General features: G+C 59.3%; 2 protein-coding genes across 2 annotated transcripts; both read right to left on the reverse strand.

Annotated features, from left to right (window-relative positions):
• Positions 1-1331: 1331 nt before the first annotated feature.
• On the reverse strand, positions 1332-4533 carry VOLCADRAFT_88069 (uncharacterized protein; the record flags this gene model as incomplete). The annotated part of the gene is made up of 7 exons (XM_002947761.1): positions 1332-1664; positions 1987-2178; positions 2317-2355; positions 2716-2790; positions 3273-3409; positions 3821-3950; positions 4312-4533. 7 exons carry the CDS (start codon positions 4531-4533, stop codon positions 1332-1334), a joined length of 1128 nt encoding a protein of 375 aa, XP_002947807.1.
• Positions 4534-7221: 2688 nt separating this feature from the next.
• On the reverse strand, positions 7222-20724 carry VOLCADRAFT_88070 (uncharacterized protein; the record flags this gene model as incomplete). Its single annotated transcript, XM_002947762.1, has 21 exons — positions 7222-7581; positions 8024-8320; positions 8617-9057; positions 9790-10015; positions 10448-10641; positions 10949-11143; positions 11353-11566; positions 11892-12026; positions 12192-12529; positions 12624-12770; positions 13087-13224; positions 13688-14623; positions 14884-16404; positions 16739-16843; positions 16946-17127; positions 17486-18609; positions 18719-18819; positions 19296-19445; positions 19909-19968; positions 20323-20420; positions 20610-20724. The coding sequence occupies 21 exons, from the start codon at positions 20722-20724 to the stop codon at positions 7222-7224; spliced, it is 7077 nt and encodes a 2358-aa protein (XP_002947808.1).
• Between the last annotated feature and the right edge of the window lie 1192 nt (positions 20725-21916).

Here is a 21916-nt window from a genome sequence, read left to right on the forward strand (position 1 = left end):
TGGTTGTATGTGGGCTCTGCGACTGTGTGCATGTGCGCATATCGTATGGGCGGTGTGTGTGTTTTCGCAGGCAACAGCCATATCTATACTTGTCAGGCGTATCCTCCTTGTTTGTACCCTCTTTCTGAGGATATGGTGCATTACAGCACGTCAAGGGAAGCATCAACAAGTGTTAGTCAACAAGTGAGCAGGGTGTATCGAGACGTGCGCACATGTATGGTAGCACGGTTTTCGTGATGGCAGGGCTTAGCCGCTTAGTTGTCAAGATGCTGTGGAGGGACAACCTTAAATATGGAAATGTTGTCCTGGCACCCTCCTGGCGAAGGATTACAAGGTAACAGCAAGGGTGTGTGAGTTAGCCGGCATCTCGAGAGGCCTAAACAGTGGCGTGCGAGGGAACACAGTGGTTGGGATGTTTCGTGTGCTGTGTTCCGGCAGGTTGAGTACTTGCGAGTGGTATCGCTGGGATGTAACACAGCTTCTGTGTGTGTGTATGTGTGTGTGTATGTGTGTGTGTATGTGTGTGTGTATGTGTGTGTGTATGTGTGTGTGTATGTGTGTGTGTATGTGTGTGTGTATGTGTGTGTGTGTTGCAGGTGCAGGTGCGTGCAGAAGTAATATGTGTGTACTGGTGTGCTATGCATTGCGTTATGTGGCGCGATGGGGTTGAGAACACCTGCGATGAACTGTACATCAAATGTTTCATAGACGCCCTGTGCCACAGATGACTGACGCTGTACATAATGTATCTTCAAGCCGTGAAGAAGAGGCTGCTGACGCTATAGCTGACACGCCATCTCGAATCGTAAAACCCGCCGTCCTTTGCGCACCGTGCCATCCGAGCTTCCCCAGGCAGTGTTTTACCTAAAGCCAAATTAGGTAGCAGTTTGGCTCCACCATAAGCAACTGATTCCTGTTCACGCATTGTATACTATTCGACCAAACAAATACCTGGCCCAACAATCTACATACTCATCACTCTCATCCTTCAACATAAAGCCTAAACGTGGTCACTACATGAGGAGCTTCCGGGCTTATTGGCCGCGTCCACCATCGTGCACGTGCTCAACGGCCGACCGCGTCCTCCCGCGCATCCTGCGATACCCATTCAACACCTCCGCAAATGCCACCACTGCGCCACTACACACGCGATCACCCGTGGCACCATCATGCAGTCCTCACTCCACGCCACCACACCACCACGCGACCGCGTCCCAGTATCTAACCAATCGAACACCATGCAAGAGTCACATCGTCCGTGGTTCAGCTACTCAACCAAACTATGAAACTAGGCCCCCAAACTCACAGCGGTCCCAGGTGGCCGTAAGGGGTCAACCCGCGCCACGGCTGGGTACCCGAGACCTCAACGCAACCAGTCGGGCGTCATTACGTTCTAGAACCTCCACTCGCAATCCGGGGAAGTTGTGCCGTAGCAGCGCCGCCAGCGCCGGCAGTAGCGCCGCGGGCGGTGCATAAGTCCCCGAGTTGTTGTCCGCCACCAAAGTCCAGTTGCCCGCCTCGGCGCCTCCTACACCCGCCAGCGCACTGGTCGAGGCTGCGGCGTCCGCCTCCGTCACCAAGGCCGCCAGGCTGGCTCCCTGATACACGGACCAGCTCGCGTCCAGATCGCCAGGCAGTAGGCAGAATTCCCCGGCATAAACCACCTGCAGAATTGGAGTCCGTGTGATGACTTGAGAAATGGAATGGCGACCGGGACAGCGTCTAGTGAGGGCCCAGGGGGAAATTGAGCGGGAGGTCTTGAAGCCGGAGTTGCAATGGGAGCCATGCAGGGGATGAGGTGACGGGGTAGAAATAAAAGCCACCGAAAGGGGCACATGCCCTGATGAGGACCAGGTGCACTGCTGCAGGCTGAACCTGGGGCCCCAGCAGGTCACCCTTTCTCCAACCCAACCCAACCCAACCCAACCCAACCCAACTCAACCCAACCCAACCCAGCCCAGCCGAACCCAGCCCCTTCATACGTACCTTTTCCGCGCAGCCCGCATGCATGGCGTGTTTAGACATGATGTCAGAGAAGAATGCGGCGCCAGTCTCGCTGAAGCGCCAACTGCCATCATCCATGAGCACGTACGTGTAGTAGCGGCGCTGCTGGGCCCGCACACCGCCCCGCAGCAGCACCACCAGGTCCCCGCCGCCCCGGAGCACTCCCCTGCTCCCCTGCTCCGTGTCCCCACATGTACGACAGGTACGGCACACAACACGACACGATTTCACAAGAGGTTTCACAAGATTACGGAAACAAACATATGCGTTACGGAAGGAAACATCACTCGCTCGAGGTGGGAGGACACTCACATCGCGCGGTGTCATGATGGACGTGTGCGACCTATCAGGCTGCGTGCGGTTGGTACACGAATGTGGGAGAGAGGATGAACGTACCATGTAGCTGCTGCGACGATGGGCTTTGTGTCGAGTAACTTAGCCGCTTGGCACTGTCCCAGTCCCTACTTGCGCCTCTCCCTCCCTCCATCTCCGTACTTGAGCTCGGGTCCAACCCAGCCGACAAAGGGCCATCCCAGGCACCAAAAACAAAAAGCTCTCCCGCGCCCTCACAGGGGCTCGGAACTGACAAGGACAGAACTGTCGACCCAACTACCCCACCACCACCTAGATCCGATTTTGCAAGGTCCGCATCGCCCAGTGCCACGCCGTGTATAGCCCCCCGCCCGCGCATTCCGCGCTTTGCTCCTTCACCTGTTGGCCGTCGTCTTTATACAACAGCGAATGCTGCATCCGGACGGTTTGCACCGCTGCCACACTGTTGAATAACTGCAGTAGCAGTAGCAGTAGCAAAGTGGCAATAGCAGCACCACTGACATCCCACTTCCGTGCCGCGCAACCCCGAGGACTGGGCATACCATTGAGAGTTCGCGGCGACAAAGACGCAACATAACATCGTGTGGATGTATGAGCACCACTTAAACACCAACTACCCAAGGGGTGAGCTCATCGCAGCGGCTACCTAGGGTGACCGCGTCCCGTGCCTTCGAAACCAGACAACGTGGAGCAACGATGGAGCTGCTGGCCCCAACCGGCTCATGGACAGTCGACCAGTGCATCTGGGTAGATACCCGCCTAACCCCCAACCCATCCACCTTCCCAGCATCCCACACATCTAATCCTAACCAGCATCCTAATGCGGAATATGCCTTCCCTGGACCCGTGGACCCGCCTTCTGTGCCCCGCCCTCTCCTGATCTCCCTGATCCCTGTGCCCCGCCCTCCTGCACACGGCTGACCAAAGATCCGCACCAGGCGCGCCTTGTCGTAGTTTGTGTTCCAATGGACAGAGGCGCCGGTCTGAAAGAACAAGGACAGGCCCGCCAGATTGACCTTGTAGGCCGCGAACGCCAGCAAGCCATCGTCCTGGTTGTGCCCCGTGAGGGCACCTACGGCCATCCAAAAGGGGGAAGAGCGAAAATTGAGGCATCCGCGTCGATATGCGGCATGCGGCGTGCAATGCTCAGTCCCTGACGACGAACAACGAACTGATCTTCGGTGCCTTGGGGTACATATGTCGTACCTGTGCTCGTCATCATGTTCACCTGTGACTCAGCAACCCTCCTGCAGCCATGCAGCTCCACTCCTGCTACTACTGGGGATACATGTCCCACTGGAGACTCGGCGCTGCATGATAGCCCTTGGCAGGGCCCAGCATCCAACCCCATCCTACCCAGCACCCCACGCCCCACATGCCCTTTCCCGGGGTTCGCCATCGCACCCAGTCGGCCCTGGCCCACCCGCCCCACAGCCGCTGCTGCTGCTGCTGCCGCCACGCAGCAGCTCCCAGGTGAGCTCACCTGCCAACGCGGACATCGAGATACGGTAGCGCACCGGGCCGCGGTGCAGCATCACTCGGGGGGATGATGACGATGATGATGATGATGAGGAGGACGGAGATGACTCGCAGCAGGCAGCACGACAACGCAGCTGCACACCCAAGTAGTCAAACACCGTCCACCGTCCACCGTCGGCGCAGAGATGCGCAAGATGGTGGCGGTGCGGCCGGAACAGCGGAAACGTTCAATAACGTTCAACGCCAGTGCCGGGGGTAGGACGTGTGCACGGTGAGTTACGGCCGTAGCGGGTCATTCACCGCCAGATAGCAACAGGGGGGTTGCAGATGTGGAAGGCAGGAAAAGAAGGGAAAGGACGAGAGCAGGGGAGGTTTTTCGCCGAGGTAACACGTAAACTTTGGTCTGCACGGTCCTGCCGTTTAAAACGGCTGTGTTACAAAGCCACCCATCCTGCAGCCGCTGCCGCTTACCAGCATTCCCCTCCCCCAACTCACCTCCAGAAGCAAATGGCCAGCTGCAGCGGGCACGCCCGGCGCGGCCTGGATGGGCAGTCGTAGGCGGCAACGGCACCCGTCAATATCGGGCTGCTCGCAGGATGAGGAGCTGGCGACGTGCGGCACGGTTGCGCCTTCAGCAGCTCCGACGGACCGGGCGACGGCTGCAGTGACACATGCGCTGTCCAGAGGAAGCTTGACGGAGCCGATGTGGTCGTCCATTGAAAGGTGGTCCTTATCGTGGATCTAAAAATGAAAATTTCCGTCACATGTTGGGTTGGCAGCGGGGCGGAGAGGGACCGTTATCCAACCATATGGATCTGACAGGATTGGACAGGGAGCAAACAATCGGGCGGCCGGAATGGCGGATGGATGGCAGATGGGATACATACGGCACACAGAGCGCGTCTGTTGCTGTGCATGTTCCTACACCCGGGGTCAGGGCATCTCTCAGGATGAGAGCGAAAGGGGGATTGCCATATTGTGCTGCGGATGGATGAAAGAATGGATGGGCCAGGCTGTGGGTATGTGAGTGCGCGCGCCACGATAGTGGGTATGAGGCGAGTGGCAAAGTGTTGTGTGTATGTGCGTGTGCGGAAATGGAAGAGGGAGGTAGTGTGTGTTCATAAATCTGGCCGGCTCTGAGAGTGCGGTACGCATGCAGGATTTCGTTGTGGGGACCTCCAGCTCTCTTTGGGGCAGTTCAAGACGACTTGGCATTCAGGGGGCCACGGTCATAGGCGGAGTCCATAAAAAAGATGAAAGATTGTGCGTCTTGCCGAAGTACGGCAGCCCTAGCCCGAGCGTTACCTGAAAGCTGCAAATCGAACCGATTGGCACATTTTGCAGGAAAATCTCCTCGTTCCATATGGGGTTCAAGGTGTTGTATATGACTGAGGTTTTGTAATTAAATGATTGAGTCCTGTCCGGTGATGTGATCTGGAGCGTGATATATGGGTCAGCATGACCAATGAGGTCCATACGGGGAAGATCCTGCAGTGCACGAAGGTACATATCATTCAGACGTAGCTCGTGAGCTAGTCTAATCGGTGTTCCGGGAATAGCTTTTCCATGCTGCCGCTCGGGCTAGGTATTGAGCAAGATGCACGATGTTTCCCTTGGGCGCAACTTACCTCACATTCCCTAACGATTATGTCAACATCCCATAGCGCAGGTGGCTTGTCCCTGATATTCTCCTCGATCATTGACGCCCCTTGCGTAAGGCTTGTCGCTCGGAAGTTCCGTGAACGGGCTAAGCCAGATGACTATTCTTTAATTACAAACAATCTTGCTGCTACAGATTATACATCGGTCAATCTCACGACACTGCTACTTTTTTCTGTGGTAAGGCTTGGCTTGCGCATCCCAGTGCTTGCAAAGGCGAGCCATCAAAGTTAAGGATGGCATCCCAGGCACACATTTAATGTTACCCTATTCCTGCAGCGAGAAAATACTAGTTAGGAAGAGTTTAACACAGGTTCCGATTGAGTTTCCGTACCGAGTCTAGTGCGGCTCCAGAACCATTCTTACCGGTTAAGCCGCATATGGCATGTGTTCAGCAACTAGTGTCGACGAAGCGGGACCTGGCAGCGGCATTTGTCCAATTAAGACATGCGCCGCAGCCGAAGTCATGGATGGCTGTGGCATCAAAACCGTCCAAAACCTCATAGGACAAGCATCTGCCATACAACAAGCTTCAAAACAATCGGAGACCCTTTTACCTGCAAAGCGCGAACCCGCGCCCCGGGTAGGAACCTAGAATGCACTTCGGTTGCTACGCGAAGCTGATATGATGATTGATGGCCCACTTCAGAATTTTTAAGGACCAATGCTTAGAACACGGAAATGCTAATTGTGTGAAATTGCTCACGTTTCGTTTCCTGGAGCGATATGAGGGCCTATTGCTTCGCAGACCGTACAGGAGGGCTCTTGCCACGTTTTTACTCATCTATCTTCTCCAGCGCATCGTGCGCAGACATGATCGGCGATGCTAGCTGTGTGTCCCTAAAGGTGCGAGACCCGAAATGGCCAGCATTGGCCCAGCATCCTGCGGCTTGGTATTCACAACTCGTCAACACCATAACGCCCTGAAACGTTGCTCGCGCGTATTAGTAGAAGTTCCTTCCATGGCCCTTTCAAAGCCCTGAACTGGCGTTGTTATGACGGCCAGTCCGATTGTCGCCGTCCATCGGTCCATCGACGTCCACCGTAACTATGCTACAACGCGGGACGCGTGACACCGCTCGAAGTCATGAATTCCGTTGTTGGTGCCTGAAGACAACAGCTTTGGGTACTGCATGGACTTAGCCAGTCTAAATAAACCAATAAACCAGTAAAACAAACCAGGACTGCTCAATCCTCATAAACCACACTCCCTTATATCTGCCTGGCGCCAACATGTATTCACCTACACTCGACGGCCTCTCCGTGTTCCGCCAGTAAGACCAAAACACTGGTAGAGCAAGAGTCGTCTTCCACAACGACCATCACCACAGGGCTATCACATGACAGCTGACAACAGGTGACCAGAGGTATTGAAGCATGACGTGACACCACACGTCCAAGCAGATAAAGGACTTTACTTACTAGTAGGAACATCTTATATTCACAGATACAGATACACGCAGCGAGGGTGCTCTCTTTGGAGCACAACGACTATCAACGCGAACCCCTGAACATGGCCACACAAGATGTGTTTGTATGCATGCATGTACGTTTGGGTCTGTGTCCGTCTTAAATACATCACCTGCACAAGAAGATGGAGTAATGCACGGCACCCGCGGCAAAACACATCAGCCTCCACCCCAGCCTTTAAGAAACGACGCAAAAGGACACAGTTGTGCGACCTATAGCGCCATTGGGCTCGGCGCTGCAGCGAATGACACAATCCCAAATCCCTCCTTAAGGACCCTAGCGATGCCCAAAGGAAAGCTGCGGCATCAAGCTCGGTAACGCAGGCCCGCCAATTCCCGATTGCGATTGTGTACGGCCGCTAACAGCTGATGCAACCTTTGATGTGACTGAGGCCAGCAGCCCAAGGCCGCCGCCGCCTGCCCCGGCCGCCGCGTGCTGCCCCGGCCCATGGGTTGCTGGCGCCGCCCCGCTGACGCCTGTGCCGCGCCTGCCGCTGCGATGCGCGTGGTCAGCCGCGGCAATGCCCGCCATCTCAGTGGGTGTGAAGCGCAGTAGCCTGGACAGCACTTGTAGAACGGGCCCCTCCCGGGGCAGTGAACCGCTCTCGAAGAAGCTAATGATGGCCGCCCGGAGGTACTGTGTCACGTTAGAGCAGGGGGAAGACCGCAGGGTGAGGGACCCGCAAGCGGGTCAGACGGAATTTTCAGATGCTATACATTCCCACGCTTTCGACCCCAACCGAGGTTAGCCCAGGAACTCCCCAACAAAAGAGCGGAAGGTGGGAGGCGTTCTTGGGAATCGATAGCGTGTTCGCGCCAAGACAGCTGTCAGGTCAGTTTACAGTGACGTGGCACAGCCAACCATAGCTTGAATGGCATCAGCGATGCCACAGTTGCGTGCATGACGGACAGGTTGCCCCAGCGGCGCAGCACGTGACAGCGCTACCTCTCGACCCCATGACCATCCAAAGCCGGCACCACAAATGATAAACCTGCTCCGGTCTTACCCCTGCCCTGAGCCTGCAACGCTCGCAAAGCCGACAGCCGCGCGCATCCCTCCAAACGCGCGACACACGCACCTGAACGTCCTGGTTGCTGACTTGCATCTGCGCCTGCAGTCGCGCCAGCTCCTCCCGCAGAGCCGCCTGCGCCGTGTCACGCAGCTGGTGGGTCGATTCGGCGTCCTCGTAGGCGTGCCTGAAACACCAGGCCGGCAGCAGAATATGGCATGCAAGGATGGAAGCAATTACGTCAATTGCAGCCTTGTCCACCGCATCCAAATAGGCGTGGGAACTCTCCAGGCGGGAGAGGTGCTCTGGTATGTTTAAAACGAAGGGCCAACGCTGGCGCCGATGGCTGGCGCAGAGCATGCATGGCTGAGGCGCGACGGGACGAGGGCCAGCGTGGAACAGGGTCACTAACCGAAGAGAGGGAGACAATGCGACCTAGTTGTTTTGTGATTGGGGTGTGTGGGACAGGGTGTTATGGCTTCACCCGGTACGCACTTTTAAGGATCGCCTTGGCCCTCCTGTTCGTTTCGGTTAAGGGCACCCTGATCCATTTCCCCAAGCCGGCAGTGTTCGGCTCGGGTTCAGTGGCCACCATCACCACCAACCCCCAATTGAACCTGCCTGATAAACGGCGGCTTCATAATACTCCTCGCCCGCCGCACCCCCTTATACGCCGCACCCTCGCCCCCATACACCCACTTGTATTCCTCCAGCTCGTGCTGCAGGGCCGCAATCTGGGAGCGCAGCGCCAGCACCGCCGGATCGGTCGCGCCCTGCAACTGGAGAGCACTGTTCGCAACAATTCCCGACGACGACGTGCTCAGCTGGGGCTGCAACAAATTGGAGGCTGACCCAGACAGCGGCCGCTGATGCTGGAGATGGGCCTCGCCGTCACCAGGCCCGGCTGGCGCCGGTGCGACTGTGGTCAGGGACACATTGCTGCCAGCGCCGGCTTTATACAGCAGCGAGGTGGATGAGCTCCCTGCGCCCAGTCCTGCAGCTGCCGTGCGCGCCTGGCGTAGCTGCGCTCGCAGCGCATCCGCCTCCAGCTCCTTCTCCTCTAGCAGCGTCCGGCTCTTGTCACGGAGCCCTTGGATTTCCTCCTGCAAGCACCACCACATCCAACACTAGCATCACATACCCACATGCACGTGGACGCCGTGCTCGCACATACGCCAAAGCCGTCCCTATGCATCCCAACCATAAGCAAAGTGCTCCCCACCATCCATACGCGACAGCGTGGCCACATACCGTATACCTATGGCTCCCGGGTGACATCAAACGGCGAAATAGACCCATTCTATTCCGCATTTTGCAGTGGCCCACCATGCGAACCCTTATCTGGCGCAGCGATGCACTTTTCCTTTAACGTCTCCCGGTATCAGCCAACAACACAACTCTGTCTTTCCCAGAGCCCTCATGCAGTGCCTGGCTTGCCTGCAGTTCCAACATGCCCGCCTCTGCCGCCTGTAGCTGCTGCCTCGTCGCACGCAGCTCCTCCTCGAGTGCGTCGCCCCGCTCCGACAGCTGCGCACGCAGGGCATCCTGCGATCACAAAATCCGGAGGGCAGGCAGACAGGCGGGGAAGAGGGACGTGGGCTTCAACATGAAACTACGGAACGTACTAGAGCTCTCCCCAACGCTTCCACTGCACGCTCCTGTAGCGGATGATCGGTGCCCAAGGCAACCCGGAACGGCAGAGGAAGAGGCGAAGGCTCTGGAGGAGGAACAACCGAGTTCAAAGACTCGCCCTTCTTTTTTGGCTTTCGCATACATTCCGCATCAAGCGCAAGCTTGCCCATGAAAGGGGATCCCTGTGCCCCCTGCGCACGTACCAGCTCCCCCAGCCTGCGTGCCCCTTCCATGCGTGCCTCCGCATCCGCCCGCGCCCGCGCCTCGTCCATTTGCCGCCGCAACGCATCCAAGGCCGCATTGGCGGCCGCTGCCTGCGCCTCCACTCGCGCCGTACGCTCCGCGGCCGCCTTGGCCGCCTCGCGCAGCGCCTCTAGCTCAGCCGCCGCTGAGTCATCGGCATGGCTGTGGCCAGAGGGGTCGGAAACCCTGCAACCCGGATCACGGCGAGTGAGCCACACATCTGAAAAAGAAAACGGTTTCGGAAGCAGGCGCCCGCAGCACCCATAAGGCGCAGGTCAAAGCGCTTACACTCCCAGGAAGCTGCGTCGTGTAATACGCCCAGGAGTAGTGTGCGCCGCAAGGACTGGCCCGATCTAGCACTCAATTCGGATGAGAGGACCCTCTGGGACAGGATGCTCCACTCTCTTAATTGGACGGATTGCCATACTACCCGTCCAGCCTCACTTAGCACAATGTTTGCACCTAGACGGCTTCTAGCAAACAGCATACGTACGTAACGACATGCCAACGCAACGTTACCCCAATAGGCCTGACCTGGAGTAGCACTTCGCAGCTCTGAAACCGCGCCTAGGCCTGCCCGCGCCACAGCCTGCCAGAGCCCAGCCAAGCCCAACCTACCGACTAGAGGTTTCCACCGCCTGCCCTGCGCGGCTCTCCAGTCCGTCAACCAGTCGCCGAACCGCCGCAGGCCAGCGGTCTCGCGGCAGCGTCGGCAGCGCCTCTAGCTCCCCAGCCCAGGTCCGGGCCAGTGCGGCCCCTCGGCGCCGCTCCTCATCCAGCTCCGCTACCAGTCCCTCGTTCTCATCCTCCACCTGCAACACCGCCCCCAAACCACAAGGCGGTTGGCCCAGCTCCAAGATCACCGACGGTCTCACATTGCTGCAATACACACGTAATAAGAAGCCGCAACTACGGATAAGCATCTCCTAGGCCTGGTTTGTTGCTCCATCGACCGACCATGTCTGTTTACTTCGGACAGCCTTCCACCCTGGGGCCCTTGGGCCCCCTGATGGCTCGTGTGGGCCCCCGTTACACCTTTGGCTGGTAACGCAACTCCAGGAGGTGTAAAACACACAATTTGAGCCGTGGACTTTCACGTCATGCGCCGTCGTGGCGCACCTGCTGCAGGCGCGCCTCCAAGTTGCCCATCATCGCTGTCACACGACTCAGCTCCTGCGCCGTGCGGTCCCGGGCGGCCTCCGCCGCCTCGCACCGCACTCGCAACGCTTCAAAGCCCGCCTGCCCATCCCGCGCCTCCGCCAGCGCCGCCAGCGCCGCTGCGCGCTCCTCCCGCAGCGAGTGCAACAGTACCAGCTGCGCACATCGGCACCAGAGGGCAATCGGGCTTGAAATCCCGCTCCCCAAAGGAATCAAGCTTGACACGGAAAAGACGTATCTCACAAATAAGGACTGACCCTAAGGACTACCCCGCTTCTTCTCTCCTGGGGCCAACCTTCCTGGGGCATCCGCGCGCATATGGCACCATGACCTGTTCCTGGCAAGCCGGGAAACAGCAGCCGCACCTGATCGGCCAGTTTTGACCGGTCGGCCTCGCTGGCCAGCAGCCTGGCCTCCGCGGTGGTCACTCGCTGCTCCAGGTCAGCCACCTGGGCGTCCGCCGCCTCGGCACGCGACCGAAGCTCCGAAACCTCGAGCCCTGTGCTGTCACCCGCCTCCTGCAGAGAGGCCAACCGCGCACGCAGCTCCCCCCCAGATGCACGCTCCGACTCCAGCTGCCTGCCAGGGCGGAAACGGAAATGGAGCAGTAAGCCGCGATGGCCAACGGGAAGTCCACGGTGCAGGCGAGAATGCGCATGTGGTGATGTCGCGTACCGTTACCAACCGGCTGAAACTTCCTGCGGCAGCAAAGCTACAGACCCAACGACACCCCCTAGATGCAAAGTTTTAATTGGGACATGGCCTACAATCCAGACAGCGCAGCAGCAGAAAGTCTTCCAGGCGGATGTCGCCGCATCGAGGTCCTCTTCCGTCGAGTTTTGCCCTTTCTGTCCAATACGGACCGTCTCTGGCGCCCCGGTCCCCTCTTCTCCCATTTCATTACCTCTGTGCCTCGAGAAGCTCCGCCTGCAATGAAGTCACCTGCTCGGTCAAAGCAGCCAGGCGCTCACTGAGGCCGCTGCTCTCGGCTCGTGCTTCGTCCAATTCCGCCGCCCGCTTCTTGTTGATCTTCTGCAACCTGTTTAACAAGGTAAGCAACGAGATCATTTTCAGCGACAGCACCAAAAGCAGCTCAAGCGCGGCATCTTCTAATGCGCGGGTTCTCTCGCGCTACGTGAGCTCGGAAACGCGAGCGAACCGGACCTTAAAGGGCAATTCAGCGGCCGCAGGTGTAGATGCTCACCTCTCAAGCCGCTCTCCCCATCCCCGCTCGATGTCCTGCGCCAGCCGCTTGGCCTCCTCCGCTGCCACCTCTGCAGCTGCCACACGCCCCTCCGCCGCCACCCTCGCGAGCTGCACCGCCTCCAGCTGTAACTCGAGCCCCGCGGCACGCTCCTCCGCTGCCTTTGCAGCCGCCGCAACCGCCGCCGCCCTCTGCGCTTGCTCCACGGCTAGCGCCTGCGAGTGCTCCTCCTCAAAGGCCGCGATCTGGCGCGCCTGCTTGTCCGCCGCCCTGTTGAGGTAACCCTGAAGCTGCATGATTTGCTCCTTGTATGATGCCTCCATAGCCGCGACGGTCTCCTGCACGTGCGAAGGCAAAGACAGCGACTCAGCTGTCGTGTACCAATCCGTGTACAATGCCGTGTACCAATCGCCCACGCATGCCAAGGCGCACCACGCTTCTGCACCGCGATGTCCAGTTTAGCGTGTGACCGTATGGGGGCACATGATCGCTTGAGCGACAGTTGCACGCGATGAAATACAACCAACAAGGGTCCTGTGCCACGCCCGCGGTAATGATGAGCTGACGACCGAAAAACGTCTGTCCGAGAGTCAGCGCAGCTCCAGCTTAGAACACGCAGAGACACAATCCCTGAAGCGAGTTTCGCGCTCGCGGGCCGCTCACAGCCCGCGCGGCTCGATGGGAGGTTAGCAGCCGTTAGCAGCCAGCGCAAGTGTGGGTGTGTGGGCGTGCATACACATCCTGCCTTTCGATTGCTTTCCCTGGGCCTCTTGTACCCCTGTGACATTGGCCTGTGCCTGCACGCACACACGTTCATGCCCTGTCTGCATTGTACGGTTAATATTCGGGCATGGTTGTCGCATGGCCGGCAAGATGGAAATCTCTGCCAACTGACCTTGGACACTGTGGCCGCACGCCGCGCCTCCAAGGCGGCCTGCAGCTCCTGCAGCTCCGCCCGAAGTGACTCAGCCAGATTGGTCTGTATGCGCAGCTCCGACTCAGCCGAGCGGACCGCAGCCTCCGCCATCTCCAGCTGCACGTGGGATGGGTGATTAGGGACGATAGAACGCAAAGGATGGCGCCGTTCAGGGCCACAAGTAGCAGGTTATCATCCAAGTGCTACGAAGTCATAGGCCCCGTTGGTCCACAGCAAGCATTCGGCCACGACCACGCCTGTGGAGGCCCCCAATTGGTCTGGGGGAGCTCACGTCTGCCATGTACAGGCAATGAGGGACTGCCGCTGTATACGGGGCTTGCCAATGCGCCCGATTCAGACACCGACCCGTCAACAGAGCCATGAACCACACACGGACCAGTCGCCATTCATCGAAGGAACTTTGGTGAAGGGCGCCCGGGCATGATCAGCAATACGATGTAACTATGTGTGCAAGCGCCATCCCATTCAGCTGCAGCGCGCAGCCTCAAGCGTCAAGTGAAAACCCTAAACCCGAAGCCCCAAAGCCTCGTAACCCTGATGGCCCTCGTTTCACGCTTACCCGCAGCCGCAAGCTGGCATCATCGCTGACGCGCCGACTGGCGCTCAGGTTCCTGGTCAAGATTTTTGGCAAGTCCGGCGGCGGGTTGCCGCTAGGGCTGGCGCCACCGGCAGGTCTGTCAGCGGCAGCGGACGTCTCCTCTACCGCTGCCGCTACGGCCTCAGCAGCCAAGAGCATCGCTGCTGCCGGCCCTATGTTTCTGGATTTGAAGGACTGCTCATAGGAGGGCGGCGCCGCGGGCGCGCCGCCAGCCGCCACGATGTCCATGAGCTTGGTCGCCAGGGCCTCCAGCTCCGAAACCCGCTGCGATAGCTCGTCCACGCTGCCACACGAAGCCTTGACCGCATGGAACAGCGGCGCAAAGGTCTGCGCGGCTGCGGCTATCTGTCGCATAAGGCCTAGATGCTCAGGCGAGATGGGTGACGAGGCTGCGCCTGGCGGAGGCGGAGGCGCTGCTGCTTCAGTGGCGTTTACCTCGACGGCGGCCGTCGCTGACGCCAGCGCCTGCTCCGCCAATACCAGTCGCGCCTCCTGTTCATTCAGGCGAGCTTCCGCTGCGGACGCTGCCGCAAGGGCGTCGGCGGCCCGCGTCTCCGCCGCCTCCGAAGCCGCCCGGGATTCTGCTAACGCTTTCTCCACCACAGCCAGCTTCGCGGCACCCGTCCCCTCGGCAGCCTCTAGCGCCGCGCGCATCTCCGCCAGCTCCGCGCGGCACGACGCCAGCTCGGTAGCAGCTTCCGCCGCGCGTTCCCCTGCCAACTTTGCTTCCGACAGGGCGGCATCTAGCTCAATGCCGAGCTGCCGTAAATTGGCATCAGCCGAGGCGGCGGCTTCGTCAGAGCGCTGGAGCTGGTGCTCAAGCTGCTGGCGCAAGGAAGCAGCAGCGGCAGCTGCAGCCTCAGCGGCCTGAGCGCGCTGCTCTGCGGCGGCCATGTCCTGTGAATCAGGGGCAACATCTCAAGCATTACAAAAGCAGGCCAAAGGATGCCTTGAGACGGCCATAGCAGAGCGGGGGGGAACGGAGTGAGGCAATGCAGCAAGACAGACATGGCCATAGCCGCGGACACGGAAGCCATGCAAGCCATTGCCTGGGACCGCACGCTCAACAAGCTGCTATTTATCTAGCAACTCGCACATCCGCCAAGAATCGTGGGCTTGTAAATTTGCAGACTCCTGCATACACGCGCCCATCGCACCTGCATCATGTGCGCCATCTCGCCCTCCAGCTCCTCCAAGCGCTGCGCCACGTCGCCATCCTCGTTGCCACCATGCGCTTCGGCAGCAGAAACCCTGGCCTGCAGCCGCTCCAGCTCCTCCGCCGCTTCGACCAGTTGATGCCGCAGAAAGGCCGCCTCTTCGAAGTGAGCCTGCAGCTGCCCTAGCAGCGCCACCACCGTACTGCCCAGCACGGCCGTTTCCTGAGAGCTGCCCACGTCATGGATGCCAGGGCTGCTTCTGTCACCGTTGCTGTGGCCATGGTCATGACCAGGCGTGTAGCCGTTGGCCATCGGCGCAGCCGCCGAGCCGCTCCAGCAGCTCAGAAGCTGCTTAATCGTATCCTGCAGCAGTGCCAACTCCGACGCGTACACCGCGACGCGCGCCTCCGCTGCGTCCAATGTTCCGTCCGCAGCTGGCGCTGCTGCGCCGCTGCCGCCGGCCTCAGCTATACCATCCGCCGCAAGACTCGCACCAACAGCAGCAGTCGCCGCCGTCGCATTCGTGCTGCTGGCGGGTGCTGGCCCTGGCTGCGGCGACTGCTCATCGCCGTCCCAAGCGTCCCACTCCTCTTGATCCCAACCGCGACCTGGCACAGCAGCTGCTTCCGCAGGCTTTGCCACCTCCGCCGCCGCTTCTGCCACCGTCTCGGCCTCGGCGTTGGCGCCTTGGGCCAGGGATGCCTCCACGACCGCACCATCCCCCACCTCGATAGCACCCACCTGGCTGGCATGAGCAGCTCCAGGCGCGGTCGTGGCGGCCCGCAGCAGCGCAACCTCTGCCTCCCGCTCCTTCAGCTGCTCCACGAGCGCTGCCGCGGACAACTGCATAGCCTCCAACTGCGCGGTAAGCTCCGAAACCAGCCACTTCTGCCGTAGCATCTGCTCCTCTGCCTCCATTCCCTCAGGCTCTGCTCCCACATCGAGGCTCGGCTCAGTCTCCGTTGCAGCTCCGGCTGTCTCCGCCTCCGCCTTCGCACCAACGACATATTCGGCTACAGGCCGTGGTTGCGATGGCAGGTCCTCTGTGTCCGTGGAAGCCGTGGGCATGAGGGCCCGAGGCAGTCCTATCGTATCCGTGGCCGCGCTGGGCATGTCCGGTCGTGGCAACCCGGTGGTATCGGTGGAAGCGGTCGGCATGAGCAACCGGGGCAGCCCCTCCGTGTCTGTGGAAGCGGTCGGCATGAGCAGCCGGGGCAGCCCCTCCGTGTCTGTGGAAGCGGTCGGCATGAGCAACCGGGGCAGCCCCTCCGTGTCTGTGGAAGCGGTCGGCATCTCCGCTCGCGGCAGCCCAGCAGTGTCAGTCGACACGCTGGCGGCCGGCAACTCGATTGTCTGGCTCGACGCCGCCGTGACGCTGTTGCCCCTCGGCAGCTCCGAAACCACACCTACCTCCGCCCCAATCAGTGCCGCTACCGCCGTTACCCCTGCTTGTCTGCTCGGCGGGTCCTGAGCCGCGAGACTACTCTTGGCTGCCTCTACCTCCAACTGGGATGCAGCGAGCTTTTCAGAAAGGGAGGATGGAAAAGTACGGGCAGTAGGGCGATGCCGCTTGGGACAATCAAGAGAGGAATGAGGAATGAGCTTGTCCTGCCTTGCCTAATGCCTCTGAAAGCTGCGCAATGAAAGCTGCGCGAGCAACACGGCTCTAAAATCGCTGACAAGACAAGGAGCCACCACTCTGCACCACAGCATGCCGTGCGACACCGGGGTCAGCCCCTGCCACCCCAACCTCTATGCCCAGTAGATTCGCCCGCCAGATTTGACTGTCCACGGCTATCTGCGCAGCCATCCATCCGCAATCCCCTTTCCACGCGACACGCCCCAATCGCCGTACCTTGTCTTGCAACTCCTGCACTTGCGTTTCGAGCCCGGCCTTACGCTCCCTCAACTTGTCCAGATGCGCACGCAGCTGGGCCACCTTCTCATTTGCAAGTTGAGCCTGAATCAGCCAGTGGAGGGAAGCATGGGGAAAGAGGCAAGTGTCTTTTACTGCTTTTGCTGCCTGCTGCTACACCTTCTCGTCGCAGCAGAAAACACCCACCTGCTCTTGGCGCTGCTCCGCCTCGTCCCTGGCAGCAGCCGCTTCCACCTCAGCCAGAGCCAGCGCTTCCCGCAGCTTCTCATTCCGGTCCCGGAGCTGCGCAAGCTCCTCCTGCGCGTCTGCATACCTCGCCTCTGCCGCGGAATAGGTAGCCACAATCTGCTCGGCTTCGTGCTCCCGCTCTGCAGCAACAAATATACAACCGATAGGACCCTGGTAACGTAAACCACCCATCAGCCGCAGTCCATCGGCTCAGATATGCGCAGGTGCAGCGGGTGCGCTAGAGAGTGGTGAATTCCTCTCCAACGGCGTAGCCGGGCGTGCAGTGGACAAGGAGTACACCGTCGTGTCAGCTACGCGCAAGACCTGAGCACGTTATGCCGATAGTTTTGTTTAAACACTAAATTAGTTTGTTGTCCAGCGCAACCATGCGCCATTTCGTGGCAGTCCAGCCCAGGCCTGCGGTTGGTGAGTGATGCCTGGGGCAGCACCCATTATTCCGCCCTGCATCCTAGTTCCCAAAAGAACCACCGCCATTACCTGTGTAAAGCACAATGCGCTCGGTAGCGGTCTCCAGTTTCCTCTGGGTGACGACCAGCTCCGTCGCCAGCTCGCCAGCACGCTGCTCCGCCACCGCTACGGCGCGCTGCAGCTCGTTGAGCTGCGCCGCCGTCGCATCGGCTCGGCTGTGCGCCTCAGCCGCCTCCATCCGCGTTGCCGCCTCTTTTGCGCGCAACTGCTCTGCCGAGGCCTCAGACGAAGCAGCCCTGGCCACTGCAGCCGACAGCTGCTGCTGCAGAGCAGCACACTGCTCGTTTGCGGCAGCAAAGTCACGCTCCAATGCGCCGATGCGAACTGTGGCAGCGTCCAGCTGTGACTGCAACTCTGCAACAGCGGCCTCCTCTGCTTTAATAGCGGCTTTTGCGCCCGTTGATTCTGTGGCGGCCGCTTCCATCGCCCGCTGGTGCTCTGTCCGCAGCGCCTCCAGCTGCGCCTCAAGTTCCCCAGCGTGCCTTTCCACGGCATTACGCGCGGCCGCCTGCAACTGCTCGCCCTTCTCCACCTCTGCCAAGCGTTTCTGCAGCCGCTGCAGCGCCGCCTCTCCCTCCAGCACCGCCTCAGCTGCGGCGGCGGCCGCCACGTCCGCAACTTTACGCCGCTCGCTCTCCAACTCGCCGCGCAGCTTTTGGACCTCCGCTTCGAGAGCTGCCATGTCAGGCGAGCCCGAAGCGGTTGCGCCGGAAGAGCGCGACCCAAGCTTGCGCTCCGCCTCCTGCAGCTTGTCATTCGCCTCCTCCAATTGCTCCTCAAGCTCCGCGATGCGCCACTCAAGGGCCTCCGCGCTGCTGTTGCCGCCGCCGCCGCTCCCGCCACCGTGGGCCGTGCGCGCCTTGTCACACGCAGCCCGCAGCTCCTCTGCCTCCTCCTCTAGCTCCTTGATCACATTGCGAGCGTGGGCCAGCTGTTCGCGCAGCGCCGCCGCCTCATCGCCGCTCCTGCCGCCGCCATCGCTGCGGCGTTCCATCGCTGCCGCGCGCAGCTGCCGCACCTGCTCCTGCGCGGCCATAAGCTGGCCGTGCAGCTCCCTCAGCTGCTCATTGTGCGTCGCCTCTGCATGGCGTGCTGATGAGGCCATTTTCGACATGAGGTCCTCCACCTGACACCTGCGGCCACGGAAAACAAAGCCCAGCGCGTCACCCAAACTTATGTCCCTAAAATCCCTGAAGACAGCGGCGGGCGTTTTGCCGCTGATCTGCCGTGGTTTGCACCCACCTGAGGCGCGCGTTGTCTGCTCGCAGCCCTGCTGTCTGTCCGTTACGTTCCGCCAGTGCAGAAGTGAGCTCGTCGATCCTCTTCTGCTGCTCCTGAATCACCTGAATCGCCAGCACGAGGGCGGGTGTAGAGGGAGGGGGTAGCCGTGAGGAACCCTGAACGATGAATGAAGACTCCAGTTATCGTTCGCGACCGGCGGACCCGCCTTTTATGTGATTGCTTAACCCAGCGTTAGCAGTACATAGTGCTGCCAGGGCATCTGCACGTTGCCTAGGGCGGGTGTCTGAGATGCCTTGGCTGCTTCTCTTCCCTGTGGAGTCCTTACATTCGACGTCCATACGGTGTCGACGACGAGGAGGAAGCACAGCGCGTTTCAGGTCTCAGCCAGCTGCCTACTTATCGCCCAAGCTCTGCCGACTCAACACGGACGCAGGAAACCGCCCCACTTAAGAAACCCACTGGGAAACAAAACAGCGTCGATGTTCTTCAGCACTTGATCCCCATGTTCGTCCCGCGTTTACGCGGAGCAGCAGAATTGCAGTGCCAGCGCGCCCCCCAATACTACCGCACCACTCACCTTGGGCAACAAGGGCTGCATGCCGTCGGTGCCCTTGAGCGCAAATAGCAGCTTAACCTCCATGTCGCTCACCAGCCCCCGCAGCCGGGCAGCCTCCTCTGCAAAGCCTCGCGCCTCCTCCAGCTCCGCCTGAAGCATCCCGTTCTTTACCTGCACGTGCTCATGGGTTGGCAAACGAATGGGTTTAGTGGACACGCCCCAGGGCGCAGGTAACCACGGATGAGGCCATGCTGACGGATTGGAGACTCGGGAATGCAGCGCGAGCCATGCTGTGCGCAAGTGTGCGTAGCGCGAGTGTTAGCACCCAAGGGCCAGCATCGGGACAGGGACATGGGGACGTGCACAGGGGATCCAGGGCTCACATAGGCTCACATAGCCATTTAATAACGGAGACCGAACCTTGAGAACCTGGGTGCACCGACTGGGTGCACTGCAATACGAAGATGTGCATGCGAGAGTTTACTCCTTCCTGATGGGTCGCGAGGTGTACGCCAGCAAAGGCGATTCGTGTGCGCTCTTCGTTTTCCTGCCCCCGTTTACCTAGCCTTAAGCACACGAGCCGCCTGTGGAGTACCGCCCCACCGTATACCGGAGGGAAATTCGCCCACCGTACCTGTAACTGGACCACTTGCTGACGCAGGACTGCGCCCTCCTCATCTGCACTGTACGGCTCCTGCGGCGGCAGGGTTGGGATGTGTTGATACTAGTAGTGTATTGTCGCGTTGCGTGCAGTTTCGGGTGCAGCCGCAAGCAAGTCACTAGCAAGGGGCAATGTAGCCGTGAAGGTATTTATTCTGTGCCGGCCGTTGAAGTGTGCAGGCAGTACCCTCCTTCCCCAGCAGCCGAGCAAGTGCGGAGGATGCTATGCAGGAAACATCCTTGATAGTATAGGGCATTCCAAATGACCTGTGTAGCCATGTCAGGGCCCATACGGTACTTCTGGATCCGCTGGCGGAATAGGCCTAGCAGTGCCCAGCTTCTTTCCCCCTGCCTGAACTGGCTCATTAGACGCAAGGGGTAACCGCACCTGCAGCTGTAGTTGTGATTCCACCGGCAAAGCAAAGCCACTTGTGACTCCACCGGCGGACATTGGGTCCCTTGATCGCGCAAGTTCTGGCGTGGAGCCTGTGATGCAACAGGTTTCAATGAGGCTACCGCATAGAAGGGTGCACGAACCACCTTCTTAAGAAATTCTACTTTTTATGTAACAAGAGTTGGACCCCACAGCTGCCCCAAAAAACACTCCAAGCGATCGCCCAACTCGAAATTGCCCTTCAAGCACAGCGGCCCGCGAAGTTCAGACTCAATCGTCACCTGGTGGAGCATTTTTAGGCAAACCCTGACCAAGTATGCCTTGAGCCTTTGTCGCAAGGGTCCCAAGCCCCTCCTGTAAATTCTTGCCGACAGCCCCACTAGCAAACTGTGTCATAAAACCCTTCATCTTAATAGTGTTGTCAGTCGTATGTCGACATGTCAGTAACACCTATTTCTCTCTTTGTCCATAAGGCAGACTTAAGGGTCACTTTTTACTGGTCTTGGCTTGACAGCTGCAAAGTTCTGTAGTTAAACCATGGAAGAACAGTTGGTGGGCTTTGGGCTTCTTGCTGCAACGCTTAGCGCAAAACCACGACGGCTTAATGAACGTCAGTACGACGCAGCACGCAGCACGCGCAGCTGCCAGCAAATGCATACGGGATGCTGGTGCCCTTAAATACGTTTACTTTAACAGTCGGTTTTCGTTTTGCTGTCGTATACCCAAGTCACAGCCGCTTTTTCATCCTGTGCATCCCGGTTCCAAGAGTTAACGAAAAGGGTGATAACTGCAGGCATAGGATGGATAAGTCTTGAAAATATAACAATAAATTGTCATCACGGGCTAAGCTACGGGGAATCAGCATTACACACCACGATTGCATGTGCTGCCGCCCACACACCACTGTAACAACCCCCGCCTTCCCCCCATACACAGACCTCCGTCGGCGCCTATCCACAATGCTTCATTCATAGTGGTAGTGCAGCCTTCTTCTGCCTCCGATCATAACTAAATTCCCCGCTGAGAGCGCATGCACAGGCCTAAGGTGACGCCGTGACAAGGTTTAGAACCGAACATCGCATGACGGGAACGGCCGTTTAGATGGGCACTGGAATCCAGGACGCCTCTATACATTTGTCCAGTTTGCACTTCGATGCACATCAACTCGCGGAGGCGCATGTGAGTCAAAACGGCGTGTGGGATGCGCTACCCGGTCCTTCACGCGTGCGGCTAGCTGAAGACACCCGTGAGAGCTGCTGTGGATGCGCTAAGGCATTGCCTTGTACCTTGGCACACGGACACGGGACGGAAGTTGCTGTTAGGAACTGACGAAGCCAGTCCACCTTACGTGGTTTCCGCAGTCCCAGAGCGGTGGGAAGGGAAGGGTAAATAGCAGCTGAGGTTTGATAACGAGGGCCATTGAGCGCCATTCTGCACGGCGTCCTGACTAGTACACATTCAGCACTTTTACTCGTACTCTTACGATGGCTCAATTCCTTGAGACATTTTTGGCTAGGCGGGTGACGGCCCTACGCGCTGGGATGCGGTGGCGCGGGCTGGGAAGTACTCATAAGTAGGCACGGACTGG

Source organism: Volvox carteri, assembly GCF_000143455.1.
Source record: "Volvox carteri f. nagariensis unplaced genomic scaffold VOLCAscaffold_7, whole genome shotgun sequence".
Taxonomy (NCBI): Eukaryota; Viridiplantae; Chlorophyta; class Chlorophyceae; order Chlamydomonadales; family Volvocaceae; genus Volvox; species Volvox carteri.